At 38.5% G+C, this 23,681-nt stretch overlaps 1 protein-coding gene across 1 annotated transcript in view; it reads left to right on the top strand.

Moving 5' to 3' along the window:
• The window catches only part of CUBN (cubilin), a 270,536-nt gene that overhangs the window by 24,555 nt on the left and 222,300 nt on the right, over positions 1-23,681 (top strand). Inside the window, exons 14-16 of the mRNA XM_029955578.1 lie at positions 5,787-5,968; positions 7,752-7,914; positions 8,858-9,045. Coding sequence (XP_029811438.1) covers positions 5,787-5,968; positions 7,752-7,914; positions 8,858-9,045 — 533 coding nt within the window. The remainder of the gene's footprint in view (positions 1-5,786; positions 5,969-7,751; positions 7,915-8,857; positions 9,046-23,681) is intronic.

Below are 23,681 nucleotides of genomic sequence, written 5' to 3'. Positions count from 1 at the left end.
TATGTGTTGTTCATATATGGAATTATGATGTATTTTTAAAAATATTTGATTTTGAATCCAGCCACATTGCTAAATTCATTAATCAATTCTAATAGTTTTTTAGTAGATTTCTTTTGGATTTCTCTACATTCACAGCTATGTTCTCAATGAACAAAGGCTGTTTTTCTTTTTTAAGAAACAAAATGTAATGGGGTAAATTTAAAGATCTAATCGTTTTTATGAAATAATTTCATGAATCCGTCTGCATTCCCTCTAGCAAACACAAGGGAGCCCTAAGGACTTCTATAAAATGAAACATTTTTAAGCAAGGAAGGGCAAGGCAAGAAGTTATTAGCAAAAGAAAAAGATTGATCCAAGCAAGGTCTTCCCTTAGGGGAAGAGAAAGGGGTCTAATCATGCAGATTACCTCATCTTCCTTTGGGGGATGGAGAAAGCCCATCCCATAAGGCAGACTCATTGACCACTGAGTGGAAAATTCCTGACTGACAGGTTAAGATTACATTTCTGGAAAAGGTGGAAAGTCCAATTAGATTAGGTATTAAACCCAAGTTTAAGGACTGGCCCTAAGTGACACCATTTTGGGCCTGTGGTTTTCCTTTTAACATCTACCTTCCCAATCTTTGTAACTATTTCTTTCTTTCCGTCAACTTATTTATTGCCCTGGCTAGGACATCCAGTACAATGCTGAACAAAAGTGGTGGACCGGGTGTTATTATCTTATTATTATACTTCATGGGGAAATGTTCGGTATTTCACCATTGAATATAATGCTTTAGCTGTAAGTTTTTGTAGATAACTTTTATCAGATTAAGGAAGTTTGCTCCAAATTGCTATTACTGTATAATAAATGACCTACAAACTGAGCGTTGTAGAACATTTATCATTTTATTATGTTTCTGATTTTGTGGACCAAGAATTTGGAAAGAGACCAGTTGTCATTTGATCTGTTGAGCAGTTATTACCTCATGTTGGCTGGGCTTGTACTCATCTAAAGGCTCAGTGAAGCTAGAAACCCAAGCTGACTCACTCAGTTAATGCTTGCTTTTGGATAAGAGTTGAACCAAGCTGTTGACTGGAGTGCCTACATGTAGCCCCTATCTGATGTTGGTCTTAGACCAGTAGAACTTTCATGGCCCTTGGTTTTTCTTCGAGTGAGCATTTCAACAGATCCAGACAGGTGCTGCATGGCTTCTTCTGACCTATCCTTGGAAGTCATAGCATTCCTGCCATATTTTTAGTTAGTTGAATCACTCATGAGCCCACCTAGATTTAAAGGGAGGAGACACATACCTCACCTCAAGGGAAGAAGTGTCAAAAATATTTTGAATGTTTTTAACCGATCTTACTTTTTATCCCTATCTTGTCAAGAGTTTTTGTCATAAATGTGGGGCTCCTGGGTGGCTCAGTCGGTTAAGCGTCCGGCTTTGGCTCAGGTCAGATCTCACAGTTGGTGGGTTCGAGCCCCACGTCCGGCTCTGTGTTGACAGCTCAGACCCTGGAGCCTGCTTCTGATTCTCTATCTCCCTCTCTCTCTGACCCTCCCCTGCTCATGCTGTCTCTCTCTCTCTCAAAAATAAATTAAAACATTAAAAAAAAAGAGTTTTTGTCATGAATGGATGTTGATAATACATTAAATACTTTTCCTAAATCTATGGAGATCATCAGATGATGCTTCTGTTATTTTTCCTCTCTCCTCACATTCTGGGACTCAAATTACACATGTGCTGGAGGTTTTGACTATGCTTCAAAGCTCATACTTTTTATTAGACCTTCTGAAGTCTTTCCCTGTGCATATCCAGTTTAAGATTCAGCTAAAGGCACAAAGAAACTCCTGTACAGTTTTGGGGTGCCATTGTTATGCAGCTGTCTTCTCTATAGTACCTTATTAAAAAATCCCAGCCATTCTAGTAGCCCCAAATTCGGAATTTTGTTTCTTCCACCCAGGAAGAGGATCACTGCTCTTTGGACCCCACTACCCTGTGCTGTATTTAATTTGGGAGCTGCCCGCAGGGAGACTCCTGGAGGGAACATGGGATTTATCACACGTGCTTCCCTTCCCTCAAGGATCACAGCCCTTCACTGTTTGCTTCTCAGTGCCTGAAAACAATAAAAACTAAAACAAACAATAATTCCTAACTGTTACAAAATACTAATCATTGCTCACATTTGTTTATTATAGGAACTATTGTCCCAGATTCTGGATTTTGCTGTTTATACCCCACGTGCCGTTTTTCATGCTACAAATGGGTAGTTAAATCAAGCAAGAGGTTTATCCAATTCAGTTTAGTTTTTGAGGAGACAAAAATAACCATATTAGGAGGTACTGGATGTTCGCTTGTTTTCCTATTAGGACTGCAACCTTGATTGGAGTGTTTTTACCATCTCAGGTTGATCTTTCCATTAAAAAGCTTTGCACTTTCTGTAATGATCTTGGAAACCCTTAGGTTCATTGTTTAGGTTAGTTATTCACTGGGGCTTTCAAAATGATGACAGTTTAATTTTATCATTTCTTCTTTGTTTGTCGTCTGAAGGTCTTCAGTGGAGTAGAACTTTCTCATTTCAACTATTCGGTTCCTCTCCTATACAGATCATATAGGAAATGTGGGATACATGCTTGATTCTTTCTCCTAATATTTCCCCAGTATTCAAATTAATGACTTGGCTTCCTAGCTTTCTCCAGAATGAACAATTAGTCATTACTTCTTTTATTTTATATTGATTTTAATACCCAAGATCACATATTTTATCATATTTGATATATTATAATCCATTCTAAACTTTTTTTTTTGTTACAATGTTCATATTTGGCTAGTGGGAAAACTTTCAAATTAGTTTCTGCGCCCCTTTGACTCAATTCCGGTTATCTCTGGAAGCTTTCTTGCTTTCTGCTCTGATAGATGTTCCAGGTTCTTCATACCTATTTATTGTGTTCAGACCGGAACCAATTACTTCTGTGAAGAGTTCATACTCCTATACCGGGAAATGGTATTTAGGTTTTATAACCAGGGTGCTAGGAGTGGTTGTTGCTACCAGATTGAACAAAGTCTCTAGATCTTTCAATGGAAAGAACTAGAAAGTGTTTTTATTATTTTTAAAGAAAATGTATATCATGTATTCTTAGTGATCTCCCAAAGTATTAGCATATTGAAATTACAGGTTTTTAAATTTTATGTTTGTATTTCTTCTCACTTCATGAAAAATCCTTATTCCCAGTGACATATTACCTATGCACTTAATCCTACAGTATGAATTTTCAAAATAACAATATCAGTATTATTACTAATAATATGATAACTGAAAGCCAGTTAGTGTTTCTTCGTTATTCTTTTTGTACTTAACATATGTTTCACTGAAGCCCTGTACTCACACTATACAGTGTTTTAAAGTATCTTGGAATATATCTCCCCCTGTGTTTAAACTATTAGCTCAATATAGTTATTTCATTTTGCTTGTGATTTGAAACATTTTACTTTTTTGTTTTTATTGAATTTTGCTCTTAATTATGTAAAACATATTCATGGTTCCAAAGCCAAATCAAAATTCATGGTAAAGTTAGAGAAGTCTGGCTTTCATCCTCGTTCCTTCCAGTTTATTCCTTTCTTCTCCCAAAGGTAACAATTTGGAGGGCACCTGGGTAGCTCAGTAGATTAAGCATCTGATTCTTGGTTTCGGCTCAGGTTATGATCTCCTGGCTTTGTGGGCTCAAGTCCTGCATTGGCCTCTGTGCTGGCAGTGGGGAGCCTGCTTGGGATCCTTCTCTCTCCCCTTCTCTGTGTCCTTCCTTCACTTGAGCGGTCTCCGTTTCTCTCAAAATAAATAATTAAACTTAAAAAAAAAGGCAACAACTTGTATTAGTCTTGGATTTATCCTTCCATTTCAAAAATATAAGCAGGTAATCACATATAATCATATTTTTTCCTTTGAAAAACGGTGACGTACAATACTCACTGTTTGAGGTTTGCTTTTTCTCTTGAGATACCGTAGAGACACGTCCATAACTAGAGTCGCGGGGCCATTAGTGGACATCTCAGATGCTGTCTCTTCAATCACTACTTTCTTGTTGGACATTTGCCTTGTTTCCAGTCTTTTGGAATTCCAGATAGGACTGCGGCAAAGTCCTTGAATTTGTCTTACTGTATTTTTGCCAACGTCCCTTTGGGATAGATTTCTAAAAGTGTGGTTGCTTGGTCAAAAAATAAACGCCTACGTTTTTGCTAGACTTTGCCACAGTCTCCTCTGTAAGCGTCGTACCGTCTTGCACTCTCATCAGCAATGTGCGGGAGTGCCGATTTGCCTCCAGGACCACCAGAATTTTGTTTTCAATATTCTGGGTTTATATCATTCTGAGAGGTAAGAAACGGTGTCTCAGCAAAGTCCTCATCTGTGTGTCCCTTGTTGTGAGTGAGGCTAAACATCTTTTCCATGTAAAAGGACATTTGAATTTTTACCAGAGAACTCTTTGTTTATATCTCTCCTCTTTTTAATTTTTTTTGTACTATATATTGAGATTTTTTCCCAGCTTGCCATACATTTTACTTTGCTTATGGCATTTTAATTTTTTTATCCATATGGTAATTTATCTTCTAAATTTTAGGAAACTTCTCTTCCTCTGAGCAACTGAGATGTTTTCATATTAGGAACAATGAGAATCATGTAACTAATTTGTTTCACTTTTTGCCTTGGCAGCAAGACTTGTCTATGTAACCTGCATAGCTACGTAAATCCCTCATCTTGCATATCTGAAATTCCACCCTATTTTAGTTTTTCTAACTTGTATTGACTACAATCTAGATTTTATTTAGTATCTCTACTTTTCAATTTTACATCAGTATTTCTTATAAGCCATCACAGTCTCTTTGTTAAGTAAACGTGAGTATTAATAAAGGTAAAATTCCTCCAGTCACCGATATACAACTTTGGGGGGTAATTATGGAGTGGGGGTCACAAAGCCTGGCCCCACCTTTGTCTCGCTCCATTCCTGGTCAGGGCAACTGCACATACATACTTGAATATGTTCATTTATAAAATGAAGAGTTTAATTAACTATTATCACAGTGTAAGAAATTTTCTCAAATGAAAAGTATGTAGCACTTAACTATTCTAATGTATCAAATAATCTGGTTTGTTGAAAGGCATAAGGATAACAGAAGTTCTGGAACTTTTTAAGAGTTAAAAATAACTTTTTGGGGCACCTGGGTGGCTCATCTGGTTAAGCGTCCAAGTTCAGCTCAGGTCATGATCTCACAGTTCATGAGTTTGAGCCCCATATCAGGCTCTCCGCTGCCGGTGCAGAGCCTGCTTCAGATCCTCTGTCCGCCTCTCTCTCTGCCCCTCCCCCACTTGTGCAGGCACACTCTCTCTGTCCCTCTCTTAAAAACAAATGAAAGAAACTTTACAAAAGAAAAAAAAAAACAACTTTTGAAGAACCAGAGCTTTTAAAAGTTATGCAGAAATTAATCTCCCTCAAAGTGGAAACAATATATCTATCGTCTCATTATTCATCCCTCAGGCAGTTCAGCACTGTATTTTAAAATCATATCACCATGCAATAGCTGATAAGCACGGAGCTCAATGCATGGGTGACTCATCCATTTATCAGTTAACATTCCTAGATTTATAACTGTATCAAACTGGAAAACGGAAAGCCTTGTTTAATGGCTAAGGGTGTCCCAAACTGTACATAGTTCTTTCAACAAAGCTTGTCTTCTTGCAATAAAGGCTATCATATGTCTATATAAATTACAATGTGTATACAAATGTAAGGTTGTTTTTTCCTCTTACTTTAGAGTGTGGAGGTATGCTGATAGGCACTTACGGTTCTATTAAGTCTCCGGGATATCCTGGAAAGTATCCTTCAGGAAGAGATTGTGTCTGGAAGGTTGCAACCAGTCCTGGCCTCCTGATAACATTTACTTTTGCGACCTTGAGTCTGGAGCACCATGATGACTGCAGCAAAGACTATCTTGAGGTAAACAAATGTAATTACACAGAACATGTCGTGATATGGTGAGAACTCCAAGAAGTGTGCTTTGCTGATACCTGTGGATGACTACAATTTCCCTGCAATAGTTAGGTATCCTCTTCAGTTGGCAGCCCGTGTCTGAGCCTTGCTAATTCCTTATTCTTAATTGTGCCAACTGGTGGCTTCTTCTGGGTCTCATTTGATTCTGGGAAATAGACTGCCTTACTTTTCCCTGTCATTTCCTGGAAGCCCATTGCCCAATTAAGGGAATAGAAGGATTAACAAAAGAAATGTTCAGTAATGGGTATCTTTTCCAATGCAAAATCAAGATTTCAGTTGTCTATGGGAATCCAACACGTGATTTCACAAGCTGGCTATTTTTGCTCCATGAAGAAAGAAGAACTTAACAGCAATTTTGTTGAAATGCGTTGCTAAAGGGTGAGCCTAGAATACACTCATAATTGTCCTTGGGAGAAGAGCCAAGCTGTGGCCCTCCTGCTTACCATTAGTAAAAGATTAAAATATAGAAGTAGAAAAACGGGCAGTTATATTCAAATGCCATATGCATATTGGTATATCAGAAATGTTGCTCTGCATTTATAGACTGAAGAGATCATTGAGAAGACTGAGTTTTTACACTGCTCCTGTCTTGTTTGTTACCATAAATCACAGTAGTCCTTGCAGGAGTGATAAAAGACAATATGCTTTTCCAAGTCCTTTAGGGAATGGAGGGCTTTGGAATTATTCATCAAGGATAGGAGGGTGCGTCAAACAGGGATCTCCACAAGTTAAAGTCATTAGTAATTTAGCAGCTGTAATGGATTTGAAGCCTTTGGGAATGACTGGAAGATCTACCCCTCCCCGGAAAATCTCAGTTACATAAATCCTTTAAATGTTGACAGTAGCATGGATTTTTTGAAATTAATCTCAATGAGTTCCATCATATTAAAATTAGAAGGTTTTTTTCTTGTTCCTACATAATTCCTAGATACATGTATAATAGAAAGCATTAATCATTCTGATAATATTGAAATGCTTCTCATTCCTCAACAATATTTCAAGGAACTAGTTGTATATAGGAATGGGATAAGGGGGTCCTATAGCTTTGCTGCCAGTAGAAAAAGTGATTGGGGCAGAATTCGGCATGTTAAGATGTTATTTTGTTCACTGATGCTTGGTGTGATTTGCAGGATTTGCAGTTACAGCAGAATTATATAGAGGTTAACATGATTATTTAAGGAATTAAAAACCAACAATTGAAAAGAATTTGCCAGGTCCTATGGTCATTATCACAGTACCTAATTCGTATTAGGATTACACTTTTACAATACATTTAAACTGTCTCCATGTTATGTCTGATCTGACTACTTCCTTTCTGCCTCTGACCCTTCTGAAGCGAGTTGTGAATCAGTCACCATCGCTGGCATGCCTTCTTCTATATTCTTTGCATATACTCATTTTCTCCTCAATTACTAGGAATTAATTTATCATTTCTAAACAAACACCTGGGGGAGGAAACCTAGGAATGAAAACACTGAGAAAGATTCATGAGAAAACTTCAAAGTATACATCTAGCCTCAGAATTAAGATTTAGACCGAAGATAGGGCATCAGGGATGAGGGGCGAAGGGGACCACCCTTCAGTGAACTGCAGCGGGTGTACGCATGTCGGGAAAACCTATGAGAACCACCAGTTTCAAATGACAGGTTTTGTGAAGTTAATGTACAAAATGACTGGGTTTGTCACAATCTGACCACTTTGTGCTTAATGATTCATTCTTTTGGTTTAGATTCGAGATGGTCCTCTCAATCAAGACCCCATTCTTGGAAAATTCTGCACCACCCTCTCCGTCCCGCCACTGCAGACTACGGGTCCCTTTGCCAGAATTCATTTTCATTCCGACCACGAGATTAATGACCAAGGTTTCCATATCTCCTACTTAACATCACCTTGTAAGTAACCTGAACAGTTAGAAACCCCATACGAATGTGAGGGATTGTGCTGTGTTTTTATGTGTATAGCTTGTATTGACAGCTTAAAACAAACCAACAAGCAGTGAAAAACAAGAAAATACTCTATGATTTTTACTTTGGGGCTTTTGTTATTAACATACATCATTGTGCCCTGATGAGAATTCACAAGAAAAGCACCTTTCGGGTCTCAATATGAAGAAAAATAACAGTGAACATCTTCCACGGGTCTCCTTTCTTCATTTACTCTGACTTCGGGCTGAATGTATAGCAAACATTCTGTAATCGGGGTACTCCGTCCATACCCTCTCCGTGCATGTTGATTTTCCCCTGAGCGCCTCCTGCTATCCTCTGTTCATTATTCTTCCAATGGATTCATTTTTCTAGTTGTATATTTTGTTTTGTCACATATCTTTCATAAACTGCCTCAAATCTTTCTGGAATGAAGGAGAAGATAAATGTGTTTAAAAAGCAATTTGTAGGGGCACCTGGGTGGCTCAGTCAGTTAAACTTCTGACTCTTGATTTCGGCTCAGGTCATGATCTTACAGTTGGTGAGCTCAAGGCCGCTTGGAATTCTTTCTCCCTCTCTCTCTCTGCCCCTACCTTACTCATGCTCTCTCTTTCTCCATCTCTCAAAACAAATAAACTTAAAAAAATTAAAAAGCAATTTATAGAGGAGGATATTAAATTGGAAGTTAGATCATGCATTTCTGTATCGATTTCTTTAGGCACTATGTGGCTATTCCACAAACATACATCAAACTGAAAATATGATTTGAGACATAAGCCTGAGCAGGGTGAATAAAGTGGATATATGATTGTGTGTGAATGTGTGTAAATTTTTAAAAATGATACGTAATGCCTGAGAGCCACAGGGATGGCCAGTCACATGACCTTTCCCTTCTCCTCCCTGTTCTTTTTAGCACGTCTGCATTGTGGAGGGAACTACACAGACCCCGAGGGTCTCTTCTCTTCTGACTTGTCTGGCCCTTTCTCTCACAACGGGCAGTGCATCTATGTTATAAAGCAGCCCCTGGGAGAACAAATCCAGGTCAACTTCACCCACGTGGAACTGGAAGGCTGGAATGGCTGTTCTTACAGTTACATTGAGGTAACGCTTACCACTCTGAGGCCCTTAGACGATGTGTATCAACATTTTTATATTCTAAATAGTCGAGAGGTTTTCAGGTGGTTGTGGGGCTGGCAGCGTGCAGCTTCTCTGGACGATCCAGATGTTAAGAATGCCATTCTGTGTCCTTTCTCAGACCTACTGAATCAGAACCTCTTGAGAGATGCTCAGCCATCGGCACCCCGACTGTCCCAGTGATTCCGACTCAGGCTAGAGTCTGAGAACAACTGTTTGAGAGAATAGGAGAGAATTTGCCCAAAGTAGATCTAGAGATGGTGGGGCAGGAGCCTGGTAATGACACAGCAAAGGACAAAAATGAAAGCTGAGAGTAGAAACTCACATGCTGTGAGAATGACCCCGAATAACTAAGGTGAACACAAATAAGTAGGACTCAGAAGTTCTCCCGATCGGACATAGTTTCCACGGATTGTCCAGGACGCTCAGCCCAGACAAGGAAAAGGATTCGCCCAGGTGAGCTGGTCAGTCCTCGGCAGAGAGTTAAGTTAGAGCGTTGAATAACCCTTGTTTTGGAGTTTAGCTTTTTCCCCCCTCTATCAGCACTGCTTGCTCTCTCAGAAAGCTTTAACTCTGTTTTAAGTGTGTGTAACTGTTAGAATAACAACAAATATCTGAAACAAAAAGGCAGGTTTTGTTTGCCTGGCCTGGTATTTCTTTTGCTCAATTATCGGTCAAGCCACAAATTAAAGTGGTTAGCAAGAAAGACAAAACACTTTTTGTTGGGTGCAATCATTTTATATAAACCCAGAGAGGCACTGACAGTTTTGTTTGCTCATATGAGTTAGACCCAATTTATTTTTCCAGGAAAATCCTTCGTAACCCCTTGCCCTCTTCCCTCCTTCGTATATAGTGAGGAAACAAAGAATTTTAGTTTAAGATCTGGATTTAGCTGAAAAATGAAGTACATTGACCATGGGACCACAGCAATATTTATTTTATTGAAGTGAAATTGAAACACACATCTCATTAGTTTCACCTGTACAACATAATGATTCAACATATGTACGCACTGCAAAATGATCACAGCATTAAGTGATTTACCCACTTGTAACCATACAAACTTTTTTTCTTATGATGAGAACTTTTAAGATATACTTTTTTTTTTAGTAATTTTCAAATCTGCGGGACAGTATTATTGATATAGATCCCCCATGTTGTACATTAACTTCCCCAGGAGTTATTTATTATATGACTGAAAGTCTGTAGCGTAACACACCAGGTCCGTCTGTGTTGTTGCAAATGGCAAGATTTTTCATTCTACATCATCATCTTCGTCCATTCATCTATCTGTGGACACATAGTTTGCTTCCATATCTTGGGTATTGTAAATAATGCTGCAGTGAACTAGAGATGTGTATATCTCTTTCACATTAGTGGTTTCCTTTTCTTTGGTTAAATATTAAGAAGTAGAATTGCTGGATCATATTATAGTTGTATTTTTAATTTTTTGAGGAGCTTCCATATTGTTTTCAATAGTGGCTATACCCCCCTCAACCATGCACAGGAGTTCCTTTTTGTTTACCACAACTTGGCCAAAATTTGCTATTTTTTTGTCTTTCTGAGAATACCTATTCTCCCAGGTGTGAGGTCATATCGCACTGTGGTTTTGATTGCATTTCCTGGACAGTTAGTGATGTTGAGCATCTTGTCATGTGCCTGTTAACTGTTTGTATGTCTTCTTTGGAAAAATGTCTACTCAGATCCTCTGCCAATTCTTAAATCAGATTTTGTCCATTATTATTGAGTTGTGTGATTTCTTTATATATTTTGGATTTTAACTATTTATTTGATATATGAAATGCAAATATCTTCTCCCACTTATTCGGTTGTTTTTTTGATAGGTTCCTTCACTTTGCAGAAGGCTTTTAGTTTGATGTAGCCTTTGTTCATTTTGCTTTTGTTTCCATTGCTTCTGAATTCAGATCTGAAAAGATATCGCTAAGACCAACGTAAAAGAGCTTTCCACCTGTTTCCTTCTAGGAGTTTTATGGTTTCTAGTCTTATATCTAAGACTTTAATGCATTTTGAGTTAATTTTGTGAATGGTGTAAGATAGTGGTCCTGTTTCATTCTTTTCGTGGGGCTGTCCAGTTTTCTCAATGCTGTTTGCTGAAGAGATTTCTTTTCTCCATTGTATGTTCTTGCCTCCTTCATTGTAAATAATAAACCCAACATAATTGGGTTTATTTCTGGGTTTTCTGTTCTGTTCCATTGATCTTTGTGTCAGTTTCTGTGCCAATACCATACTGTTTGGTACTTTAACTTTATAATATAGTTTGAAATCAGGGAGCATGATTCCTCCAGCATTGTTCTTCTTTCTCAGTATGGCTTTAGGTATTTAGAATCTTTTGTGGTTCCCTACAAATTTTAGGATGGTTTCTTCTCTTTCTGTGAAAAATGCCATTGGAATTTTGATAGGGGTCGAATCAAATCTGTATGTCACTTTGGGTAACATGGACAATTTAGCAACATTAACTCTTCCAATCTATGAGCCCAGAATATCTTTCCATTTATTTGTCTTCTTCAATTTCTTTCATTAGTGTTTTATAGTTTTCACCGTACAGGACTTTTACTTCCTTGATTAAATTTATTCCTAGGTATTTTATTCTTTTTGATACAGTTGTAATGGAGATTATTTTCTGAATTTCTCTTTCTGAGAGCCTGTTACTAGTATATAAAAATGCAACATGTATTTGTATACTGATTTGACACCCTGAAGCCTTACTGAATTTATGCGTTCTAACAGTCTTTGGTCTACTATGTAGGATTTTCTATATATATAAGATCATATCTTCTGCAAATAATGGCTATTTTTCTTCTTCATTTCCAACTTGGATGCTTTTATTTTTCATTTTCCTGGGTATTCACATGCTAGAAATTCCAATATTATGTTATATAAAAGTGGCAAGAGTGGGGATATATCTTGTTCCTGATTTTAAGGGAAAAGATCTTACCTTTTCATCACTGAATAATGTTAACTGTGGGCTTGTCATATATGACTTTTATGTTGAGGTATATTCTACCAACACCCATTTTCTTGAGGCTTTTTATCATAAATGGATGTTGACTTCAGTCAAATGCTTTTTCTTTGTTGAGATGATCATATGATTTTTATCCTTCGTTTTATTAATGTAGTATGTCACATTGACTTATTTGCATATACTAAAACATTATTGCATCCCTGGAATAAATCCCACTTGATTGTGATACATAATTCTTTTAATTAATTGTTGAATTCAGTTTACTGATACTTTGCTGAGAATTTTTACATCTATGTTCATCAAGAATACTGGCCTAGAGTGCTTTTTTGTGTGTGGTGTTTTTGTCTGCTTTTGGTATTAGGATAAAGCTGGAATGAGAAAATGAGTTTGGAAGCATTTCTTACTTTTCAAATTTTTGGAAGCGTTTGACGTGGGTAAGTTTTAAATCTTTGAATCTTTCATAGAATTCATCATCACTGAAGCCTGGACTTTTGATTCTTGGGTGATTTTTGACTACTGATTCAATCTCTTTTTTTAATAGCTGGTCTGTTCAGATTCTCCATTTTTCATGATACAGTATATGTATATGTTTCTAGGAATTTATCCATTTCTTTTCAGTTGTCCAATTTGTTGCATATAATTTTTCAAAGTAGTCTCTTATGATCGTTTGTATTACTGTGGTAACTTCTCCTCTTTCATTTCTGGTTTTCTTTTGTTTGAGCCCTTTGTTTTTCTTGGTTAGTCTCACTGAATGTTTTTCAATTTTGTTTATCTTTTCAAAGAACCAGCTATTAGTTTCGTTGATTTTTTTGTGCTCTCTTTTAAATCTGTATTTCATTTATTTCCACTCTGATCTTTATTATTTCTTACCTTCTACTAATTTTGGAGATAATTTTTTTTAACCTAGTTAATTAGGGGTAAGCTTAGGTGGTTTATTTGAGATTTTTCTCAATTAATGAGGTAAGCCTAAATCTTGCTTGCCTATTAGAACTGCTCTTACTACATTCGATATTTTTAGTATGATGTATTAACAGTTTTGTTTGACTCAAGGTATCTTTAAACATTTATTCTTTGATTTGTTCATTGACCCATTGGTTTTCAGCAGCATGTCGTTTAATCTACATATCTTAATCACATATTTGTGATTTTTAAAGATTTCCTCTTATAATTGATTTCTAGTTTCATACCATTATAGTTAGAATGGATGCTTGATATGATTTTCGTCTTCTTATATTTATTGAGATTTGTTTTGTGCTCTAACATATGATCCATCCTGGAGAATGTTCCATGTGCACTTAGGGAGAATGTATATTTTGATGCTTTTGGGTGGACTGTTTTCTCTACATCTATTAAGTCCATGTGGTATAATGTATCATTTAAGGGTAATGTTCCATAGTAAGTTTATTTTTGGATGATCTATCCATTGATGTAAATGGGGTACTAAAGTTTCCTACCATGATACTATTATTGTCAATATTTTCCTTTAGGTAAGTTAGTAGTTGCTTTATATATTTAGGAGCTTTCCTGTTGGGTACATAAGTACTTACAAATGTTATATCCTCTGCTGGATTGACCCTTTTATCATCATGTAATGCCTTTCTTTGTCTTTTATAAACATTTTTGTTTTAAACTATTTTGTTTGGTATTGGTATAGTTTCTTCAGCTTTCTTTTGGTTTCCATTTGTATGAAATACCTTTTTCTATCACTTTACTTTCAACCCACGTGTCCTTATGTCTGAAGTGAGTCTCTTGTAGGCAGCATATAGATGGACCTTGTTTTTTTATTTTTAATTTTTTAAATATATTCAGCCCCTAAATGTCTTTTGATTGGAGAATTTAGCCCATTTACATTTAAAGTAATTATTGGTAAGTATGTACTTACTCTACTTTGCTTTTTGTTTTGTGTTTTATAGTTCCTCTCTCTTCCTTTTTTCTTCTATTGGCTTATTCCCTTCTGGTTTGATGACTTTCTATAGTGTTATACTTGGATTCCTTTCTCATTAGCTTTTGTGTATCTACTATAGGTTTTTGCTTTGTGGTTACCATGAGGCTCATATATAACAGCCTATATTTATAACAATCTAAATTGATTGAATTAAATTTGAAGACATTCTAAAATTCTACATTTTTGCTGCCACCACTACATTTTATGTTTTTGATGTCACATTTTATATCTTTTTATTTTGTGTATCCAGTAATTATTGTAGTTATAGTTAATTTTTTACTACTTTTGTCTTTTAATCTTCTTACTAATATTATAAGTGATTAATTCACTGCGTTTACTATAGATTTGCCAGTGAGGTTTTTTACTTTCATATTTGTCCTGTAACTGATAAGTGCCCTTTCTTTCTAGCTTAAAGAAGTCCTTTTCATTTTTCTTGTAAACTCATTTAGTGTTGAATTCCTTTAGCTTTTATTTGTCTGGAAAGCTCTATATCTCTGTCAGTTCTAAATGATAACCTTGATGAATAGAGTATTCTTGGTTGGAAGTTGTTTGCTTTCAGCACTTTGAACATATGCTCCTCAATTTTTCCTGCAAATTTTCTGCTGAGAAATCTGCTGGTAGTGCTATGGTGGTTCCTTTATACATAACAAGTTTTTCTATTGCTGTTTTTAAGATTCTCTCTTTAACTTTTGACATTTTAATTACAGTATGTCTTGGTGTGGGTCATTTTGGGTTCATTTTCTCTGGACCTTTCTAGGCTTCCTGGATCTAGATGTTTCTTTCCTTCCCCAGATTAGAGATTCTTTCACCTATTGTTTCTTCAAATAAGTTTTTTGCCCATTTGTCTCTCTTTCCTCCCTATGGGACCCCTATAATAAGCAGAATAACATTCTGCTTGATGGTGTCCTATAGGTTCCTTAAGCTATTTTTAGTTTAGTTTTCTTTTCTTTTTGCTGCTCTGTCTGTGTGAGTTCCACTGCCCTATCTTCCAGCGCACTGATTCTGTCTTCTGCTGCATCGCATTTGTTACTGAACCCTCCTAGTGTATTTTTCAGAGCAGTTGATGTATTCTTTATTTCTGTAACTTCAGTTTGGTACTTTATTACATTTTCTGTCTCTTTGTTAAAGTTCTCACTGTGCTCATCCATTCTTCTTCAGAGGTCATTGAACATCTTTATGACCATTACTTTGAACTCTTTATTAGGCAAATTATTTATCGTTGTTTCATTAAGGTATTTTTCCTCCCTGCCTCCTCCATCCCCCAGCCTCCTGGGGTTTTACCTTGTTCTTTCATTTGGAACATATTCCTCTGTCTCCTTATTTTGCTTATCTCTCTGTATCCATTTCTATGTATCAGTTGTAACAGCTATCTTTCCAGGTCTTGTGTGAATGCTCTTTTGTAGGAGATAAACCTTATCATTTAACCTTGCCCTAAGCCTTCATTATCTTTCAAACCTTTGTGATCCTCTAAGCAGCCTGACTTTTTCCTGCAGGTCCCAATTGCTGAGGGTGTGCCAAGGCCTCTGAGTGTTCCGGGAGGGGATCTCAGTAAGCACCTAGTTTCAGGCTGATTAGAAGCTAGATCCTCAGGCAGCAGCTTTTAAGATATGCAAATATAAACAATCCTGTGGAACCTCAGTTGTAGATACTGCTGGCTCTGGTCCAAGTAATCTAGATGTGTCCCCTTAGCAACAGTTGCAAATTTCAAGGCTCCATATGAGTGTATGAACTTTTTTCTGGGAGGTATTATTGAGCTGTGGCAAGATCAAGTAAGAGCTCAAAGATGCTTTCCTATAGCATATGTTTCCTGAGAGCCCTTCTGTAGCCTCCACATGTGTGACAATCCTTAAGTCTGGTTCTCAGGCTGAAACTCCATGTCAGGTAGATAGGACTTTTTCACAGCAAGACTGGGAATGTGTTTCAGTCTATCTGTGCAGTGCCCTAGGATGGTGGTAGCCTGCCAAGAATTTTCTCTCCATTTGTTTCAGACCCATAGGACCCAGGCCCAATCCCCCTTGGCCATGAGAAGCAGATGCTCACAGGGCATTCCTTGTATGGACTACACCAGCTGGCTGGCTTTGGTGGTGCCACTGTGAAGGACCATGCAGGGTGGGGCACTGACTGGGTCATCATTGGCGAGGCCAAAGTGGAGTGGCATATGGGGGTGGGGCACCCACCCAGCCGGCTTTGGGGGAGCTGCTGAACAGTGGTGCACAGGAGTGGGGGGCTTGCCTGTCTAGCTTAGACAGGGTCACAGGTTGTAGCACATAAGGGCTGAGCATGCCTCACCAGCACTAGCAGGTTAGAAGGAAAATGCCAAAAATGTCTCTGTCCCTAGAGGGAGTTCCTGTAGGCTCCTGGTCTTCTGACAGATGCTTTAGGAACAGTAAATGAATCTCCTTTACTTATGCTCCAAGTGCTTTTCAAACTGCTGCTTTTGCACTAGATCCCAGGGTGAGTGATTCGGTGTGTGAGGTCTTTAAGAGTGAAGTCTCCATTCCTTACAGCCATATGGTTCCTAGACCCAAGCCTCATTGGTTTTCAAAAACAGACATTTTAGGGTCTCATCTCTTTGGTGTAGGTTCCAGGGTTTGGGAACCTCATGTGGGGACAACCCCCTTGCTCCTCAGGGAGATTGTGAGATGCCTTGACTGTGGGTTGCTATACTGGGGGTGGGTTTGGAGAGATTGTGTCTCTGCCTCTTCTGCCCCTTTTATTTTTTGCTGTGGAGGCGCTTGTTCAGGTGGTTTTCAGGTCTCTTTCAGAGGGAATTTTTCTGTATATAGCTGTAGATTTATTGTGTTCCAAGGAGGAGGTGAGTTCAGGAACTTTCCATGCTGCCGTCTTGAACTGCTTGTCTGGATTCAGCAAAATAGTTTCTTAAATCCAGAGATTTTTGGCTCAGATGATGAGGTAAATGTGTATATTAATTCAGTTTATGTCTTCTAAAGTATATCATAAAATACATTAAAGTTTTATGCTCTGCAGCAATTTTAGATATTTTTATGTAAATAAAATTAAATTTCCAACATCTGCTTTTTAACTTTAAGAATAATAAAAATAGCTTGCACTTACACAGTACTTACTGTGTACCAAATGCTATTCTAAGCCTTTAAAATACTATAAAATTTATATAAATATAAATAAAAAATATAGTCAGTATGAAACTTACTATAAAATACTATAATAAATTAAATAGATAACCATTGCTATCTTTCTACTGTCTGTTAGGTGTGATACATGTTTCACATAAGTTAATTCATTGAAACTTCATAACAACCACTATTATTTTTATTTTGATATGAGGGAACTGAGGCCCAGAGAAGTTGTCACTTGCCCATGGTTACATGTCTGGGGAGCAGGGGGGCTGGACACTGAGTCAGTTCCAGTTGTCCTGTTCTCTGCTAAGAACAGAAACACAGTTGTGGGGCTATGACTAGAAATGGTGGCTCGCCTTCCATAAGAAGGAAGCGCTTGTGGATTTCTCATTTCCATATCTGGCTCCCTGGCCACAGGACTATAACATGGAACCAGGCCCAATGCTTTTCTCAGACAGGAAGAATTCTAATTCTAATTTTTAGGGAAATCTGAGTACATTTCTATTAGGGGCTCTCTGGTGGTTCTAATGGCTCTAAGGAGTCATCAAAGCATCTGGATGGTATATCCTCTTTGGCATTGCAGTGCTCTCTCTTCGAATTTCCACAAGGACTTACATGAATTCTGAATTGTTCTGAAAAGTTATTAAAAAAAAAAACCTAGTAGAATAAAGCAGAACGGGAGAATCCTATGGCCAGAACAGGATTTGAGTTAATTTACCTAAGCTCTTATTTTTGTTCAGTCATTTGATGACTGTATAACCTTGGAAAGTTCTTCATCTGGATGTTTCAGCTTCTGCTTCCACAAGATGCCCTACCTGTTCCTTCAAACTTTGTGACAATAACTAAAGGCAGTGAATGATAAAAGAAGCTTGAACAATTAAAAACATAGTAAGAATGCAAGGGGTTCCTAGGCCAAATTTCTAACCCCTGCCTTGAATTGATCAGTTCAGAGGCAGCTGATAAGACCCTTTCATGGCTGGCCATTGAAGTATTGACATTCTGATGTGCACACACACTCAAAGTCCTGATCACATTTCCCTCAGGGCTCGTTCGTGGAAAAAAATACAAGAGCACTATTAGAAAGACAGCCATGTATAGTGATTTAAATAATTGAATAGATTTTCTATTGCGTCCTTGTCCTTGACCATCTGAAAGGAATACAATCAATTGATTTGTAGAATTTTAGCACCAGCAAGGGCCTCAGAGGCCATCTAATTTAAATTCCTAATTTTACAAATGAGGAAATTGAGGTCACAAGGATCAAACTCTAGTTACTGTCAGAACAGGATTTAGATGTAGCTTCATGGGATTCTAGATAGACATATGTTGACTTACATCAATTTCTTACCCATAAACCATATCCCTCTATTGGAGTAATTTGTGAATTAAACCCATTTTATTTTTTAAAAGTACATCTACTTCTTTTCATGTCCTTCAGACAGTCAGCATGGAAGAAAGTGGTACTAGAACCAAATTCAAATGGAATTATTATGAGTCAATATATTGTTCCCTGAAATGGTGGTTTCATTTTTGTTCTTTTTAAAATGTTTATGTTTATTTCTTATTGAGATAGAGAGAAACAGAGTATGAGTGGGGGAGGGGCAGAGAGGGAGACACAGAATCCAAAGCAGGCTCCAGGCTCTGAGCTGTCAGCACAGAGCCTGACTCAGAGCTCGAACCCACAAACCGTGAGATGGTGACCTGACCCGAAGTCAGACACTTAACCGACTGAGCCACCCAGGTGCCCCGGTGGTTTCAGTTTTAAAAGGTATACCTAAAAAGTGAATTTTAAAGCAAAGGAATAAAAAAAGAATAATACTATTTTAAGCACATTAATAGTTTGGAGAGCAGATGACTTTGCCATTTACTAACTCTATGGGAGAGAACAGAGCACCCAAAATTTTAGAAAGTGAAAAGCAGAGAGAAAATTCTAGAAGGTCTGGGAGAATGATAATAGAAAAATTTCTCATGAAGGAATAGATGCCCCTCTAAAAATCCGCGACCTTCCCGTTATGTGGTTCCAGTTGTCTTTTGCTGCGTGAATATATCCTTCAAATGAAGATGTTATCGCCTAGTCTGTCTTTTTCATGTAGTTTTGCAAGACTTGCTCAGTAAGAGAGCTCTGTAAACATTTTATTTGAGAATAAAATTTAACTATACAAGACAGTAAATGTGGTTGTGGCCAGACCCAGCATAGCATATCTTTATTTATTTATTTATTTTGTTTAACAAGACGCACACATTGATGCATTAATTCTTGGATTTATATATCTCTCTCGACTAAATTTTCTGCTTTTAAAAACACACATTGCCCATGGGTGATGTAATGCGGCTGGTAACAAAATAATGAGCATAGCAAGAACAGATCAACCGTTAGTTCATCTGTCTTTGGCGAGGAGAGCTTTTACATTGTAGAGAACAAATCAGTGAATCGGGCAGAAGCATCTTTCCAGAATAAAAAGCAGCACCTCTCATTAATATTTCATAAGTGATTTAAGCCCTCAGAACTCTAAGTGAAGGACACCAAAGGAAGTTATGAAAGTTTAATTTTTAATCCCAGAGAGTGCAAGTAGGAAGCTGAATAATAATTTTAGAAGCCCATATAATGCTAAGGACAGGGCTTGAAATGGGATATAGAAAGAAATGAAAAGAATCTCCTTGACCAATCCTGAATCCTCCGACCCCTGTTGCCAAGAATTCTGGAAAGTGGAAAGGGAACCACATAAGAGAGACAGATAAGGGAAGGGGAAGCAGAAGTGTCTTCTGGGGAAATAAAAAGCTTCTGAGAAGGTTGTTCCTTCTTAAAAGTGGACAGCAGAGGTGAATGGCATAGAAAAGCTGAATAGGTTAGGGAGAAGTAAGTTACATTAATTTGTTTTCTGAAATACAGGGAATGTGTACCTATTATGCAGTGTCACTGACTTATATTAACCATAGTTTATTTTCTTTTAAGTTTATATATTTATTTATTTTTGAGAGAGAAAGAGAAAGCTCCATGTGTGAGCAGGGGAAGGGCAGAGAGAGAGGGGAAAGAGAGAGAATCCCAAGCAGGCTCCGCATTATGACTGTGGAGCCAAACATGGGGCTCGAACTCACAAACCGTGAGATCGTGACATAAGGTGAGATCAAGAGTCGGACACTTAACTGACTGAGTCCCCACATTAGCCATATTTTAGACCCCTTGCCAATCCCAGCAAATTTACAAAGCAAAAATTGTCCACATATCTCTTTACCATGTATGGAAACTAGAATTATTGCTAAAAAATTTTTTTTGTAGTCTAAATACTTGGAAATCTATAAACTCTCTCCTAAATAAGTACTAGGTTAAGGAAGGAAGTAGAAAATGAAATGAGGGGCGCCTGGGTGGCTCAGTCGGTTAAGCCTCCGACTTCGGCTCAGGTCAGATCTCACATTTGTGGGTTCGAGTCCCGCATCGGGCTCTGTGCTGACAGCTAGCTCAGAGCCTGGAGCCTGCTTCCGGTTCTGCGTCTCCTTCTCTCTCTGCCCCTCCCCCTCTCATGCTCTGTCTCTCTCTGTATCAAAAGTAAATAAAAACATTAAAAAAAAAAAAGAAAATGAAATGAAAGATAATGTAGAAAATAACAAAGAGAAAATGCTTGGTATCAAAATCTGTGTGACATGATGCAACTCAACATCCAGGTAAAATCTTCAAACTTTTAAAGAAGGACGTGAAAATTGGACGTGTGAGGGAGTCCAGCAAGCTGAAAGGAACACTGGAGATCTGTCTCTCCTCTGGATCTTTTACCACCTCTTCTTCCCACTCCTTCCTTCGGTCATCCCCCCGCCACCCCTCCCCGCGGCCCCACACAGCTTTCCCACATCTCCACACAAGACTTCCTTTAGCTTCTGGTTAGGCATTGAAGCCGCTGAGCTGTAGCCTTGGGATTGGTTGAGGGAGAGCGAAGACTGCCACGTCTGCCTGAGGATATTTATCCATAAGGGGACACGCTGGTGCTGTGACTCACTGGACGATCCTCAAGAGTGAAAACCCGAATGGCAGAGAAAGCCTTCTGACGACTGAAACCAGAAGGCAGCTGCATTAAGCAAACACAGCAGTGGAGGCTGAGCACTACTGTTTTCCAGTTAAGCACATGCTGAAATTAATTTTAGTTCAGAGAAATAATCTTTCTACTGAAGGCAGGAGAAAGGGGGAAATGGAGTGAGATGTTCAGCCGCCTGCGTTCTTCAGCATATTGGATTTGGGGTTTTGGCAGGGACTGGAAACCCTGGGTTAGTATCTTCGCTCTGTGGTCAGTGAAGTCTTTCCACAGTGACTCGGCTATCCTGATCTTTTGTAACGGAGTGACAAGACGCGCCATTGGTCAGGCAAAACAGTTCCAGAGTTTGGTGTCATGGGAGCTGGGAGAAAGTCAGATGGCAGCCCCACCTCGCTTTGGAGGTATGTGAGCGATTGTGCGGAACAGATCCCTGCTGTGCGTGCTCAAGGGGAGCCCACAGACCCGGTGGGACCTAGAGACGCAGAGGGCGTTGGAAAGGGCACCTGTCTGAAGTGCTACCGACTATTTGCAGAAATCAAGAGGATGGCCAGTTCTCTCTGATATACATAAACACAGCATTGCATGGAAACATGAAACGGGCTTCGACTGTCACTTTTACTAAGGGCAAGATATGTATCATTTGCCAGCCTCCATTTTCCTTATCTGTAATAAGAATAGTAATGCAGTCTTCTTAAAAGTACTAAAGGGGACCATCAATTTATTTATCTATTCATTCTCTAAGTATTTATCAAACGATTTAGATACCAGGCACTGTGCTTGGCAATAGGTATATAAAATAGATATTCGGGGCGCCTGGGTGGCTCAGTCAGTTGAGTGCCTGACTTTGGCTCAGGTCATGATCTCACAGTCCATGGGTTTGAGCCTCACATCTGGCTCTGTGCTGAGGGCTCAGAGCCTGGAGCCTGCTTCGAATACTGTGCAACCTTTCCTGCTCACACTCTGTCTCTTTTTCTTTCAGAAATAAACATTAATAAGGTAGATATTAAACAAGCAAGCACACAACTATGTAATTTCAGGCTGGGAAACGTATCATGAAGGAAAGAAATAGTCCCAGGAGAGAAAATCATAGGGCTGAATGGTTAGAAATATCTTCCCCAAGGATGTCACATTTTGTATCTGAGGATGAGAAGCAGTTAGCAGTGTTATGAGTCAAGAGAAGAAGGATTCCAGCTGGAAATGCCAACACAGCCTTAGAGAATGAATTGAGAAAAAAATCTTGGCAAACTCAAAATTGTAAAGAGACTGGCTGGCTGGAATCGCAAAGAAGAGGGAGAGAGAAAACTTAGGTAGGAGTTAGACTTGTAGGGCTTTGAAGATGGAAGTAAAGAACAGAGTGGCTCAGTGCAAAGGGAAACAATTAGAATGTTCTCAGCACAGTGCCCAGCACACCTGTGCGTGGTTACCAAAAGTTAACGGGAGGATGACTCTGATCGTGATGTTGAGGAGAAGAAAAAGGGAGGAGAAGGTGACATAACGGAGTTTGAGATCATGTAGGGTCTCACTTCTAGGTGAAACTAATCAAGTATTCGTGTTTGGAGAAAGGAGATTTTTAAAAAATTACATAAAGGAGGGGGCACCTGGGTGGCTCAGTTAGTTAAGCGTCCAACCTCAGCTCAGGTCATGATCTCACGGTTTGAGAGTTCAAGCCCTACTTCAGTCTCCTTTCTGACAGCTTGGAGCCTGGCGCCTGCTTCAGATTCTGTGGCTCCCCCCCCCCTTTGTCCTCCTGTCTCTCAAAAATAAAAAATAGGGGCACCTGGTTGGCTCAGTCGGTTGAGCGCCCAACTTCAGCTCAGGTTATGATCTCACAGTTTGTGAATTCAAGCCCCACATCAGGTTCACTGCTATCAGCCTGTCAGCATAGAGCCTGCTTCAGACCCCTCTCTCTGCCCTTCCTCCACTTGCACTCTGCCCTACAAATAAATAAATAAATAAATAAATAAATAAGTAAATAAATAAATAAATATTAAAATTTTTTTGGAAAAATAGACAAAGGATAAGCTTATTTACTAATAGAGATATTAGAAGGGGCACTGTTTCATGAGGCATACAACACTTTAAAATTGTAATGATGAGGGGCACCTGGGTGGCTCAATTGCTTAAGCATCTGACTTCGGCTCAGGTCATGATCTCGTAGTCTATGGGTTCGAGCCCCACGTCAGGCTCTGTGCTTACAGTTCAGAGCCTGGAGCCTAATTCAGATTCTGTGTCTCACTCTCTCTGCCCCTCCCCTGCTCATGCTCTCTCTCTCTCTCTTTCTCTCTCTCAAAAATGAATAAACATGAAAATTTTTTAAATAAATAAAATAAAATTAAATCATGAAACATAATAACAAGTAATGAGGGATAATAACAAGGAAATAACTTTTTTAATAGTTTTTTTTGTTTTTTAATGGTTTATTATCAAATTGGTTTCCATATAACACCCAGTGCTCTTCCCCACAAGTGCCCTCCTCCATTACCTCTACCCCCCCTCCCCCTTCCCCTTCAACCTTTGGTTCATTTTCAGTATTCAATAGTCTCTCAGGTTTTGTGTCC

Source organism: Suricata suricatta, chromosome 10 (genome assembly GCF_006229205.1).
Source record: "Suricata suricatta isolate VVHF042 chromosome 10, meerkat_22Aug2017_6uvM2_HiC, whole genome shotgun sequence".
Lineage (NCBI taxonomy): Eukaryota > Metazoa > Chordata > Mammalia > Carnivora > Herpestidae > Suricata > Suricata suricatta.
The sequence above is the reverse complement of the archived record's forward strand: the minus strand, read 5'-3'. Positions and strand labels throughout refer to the sequence as shown.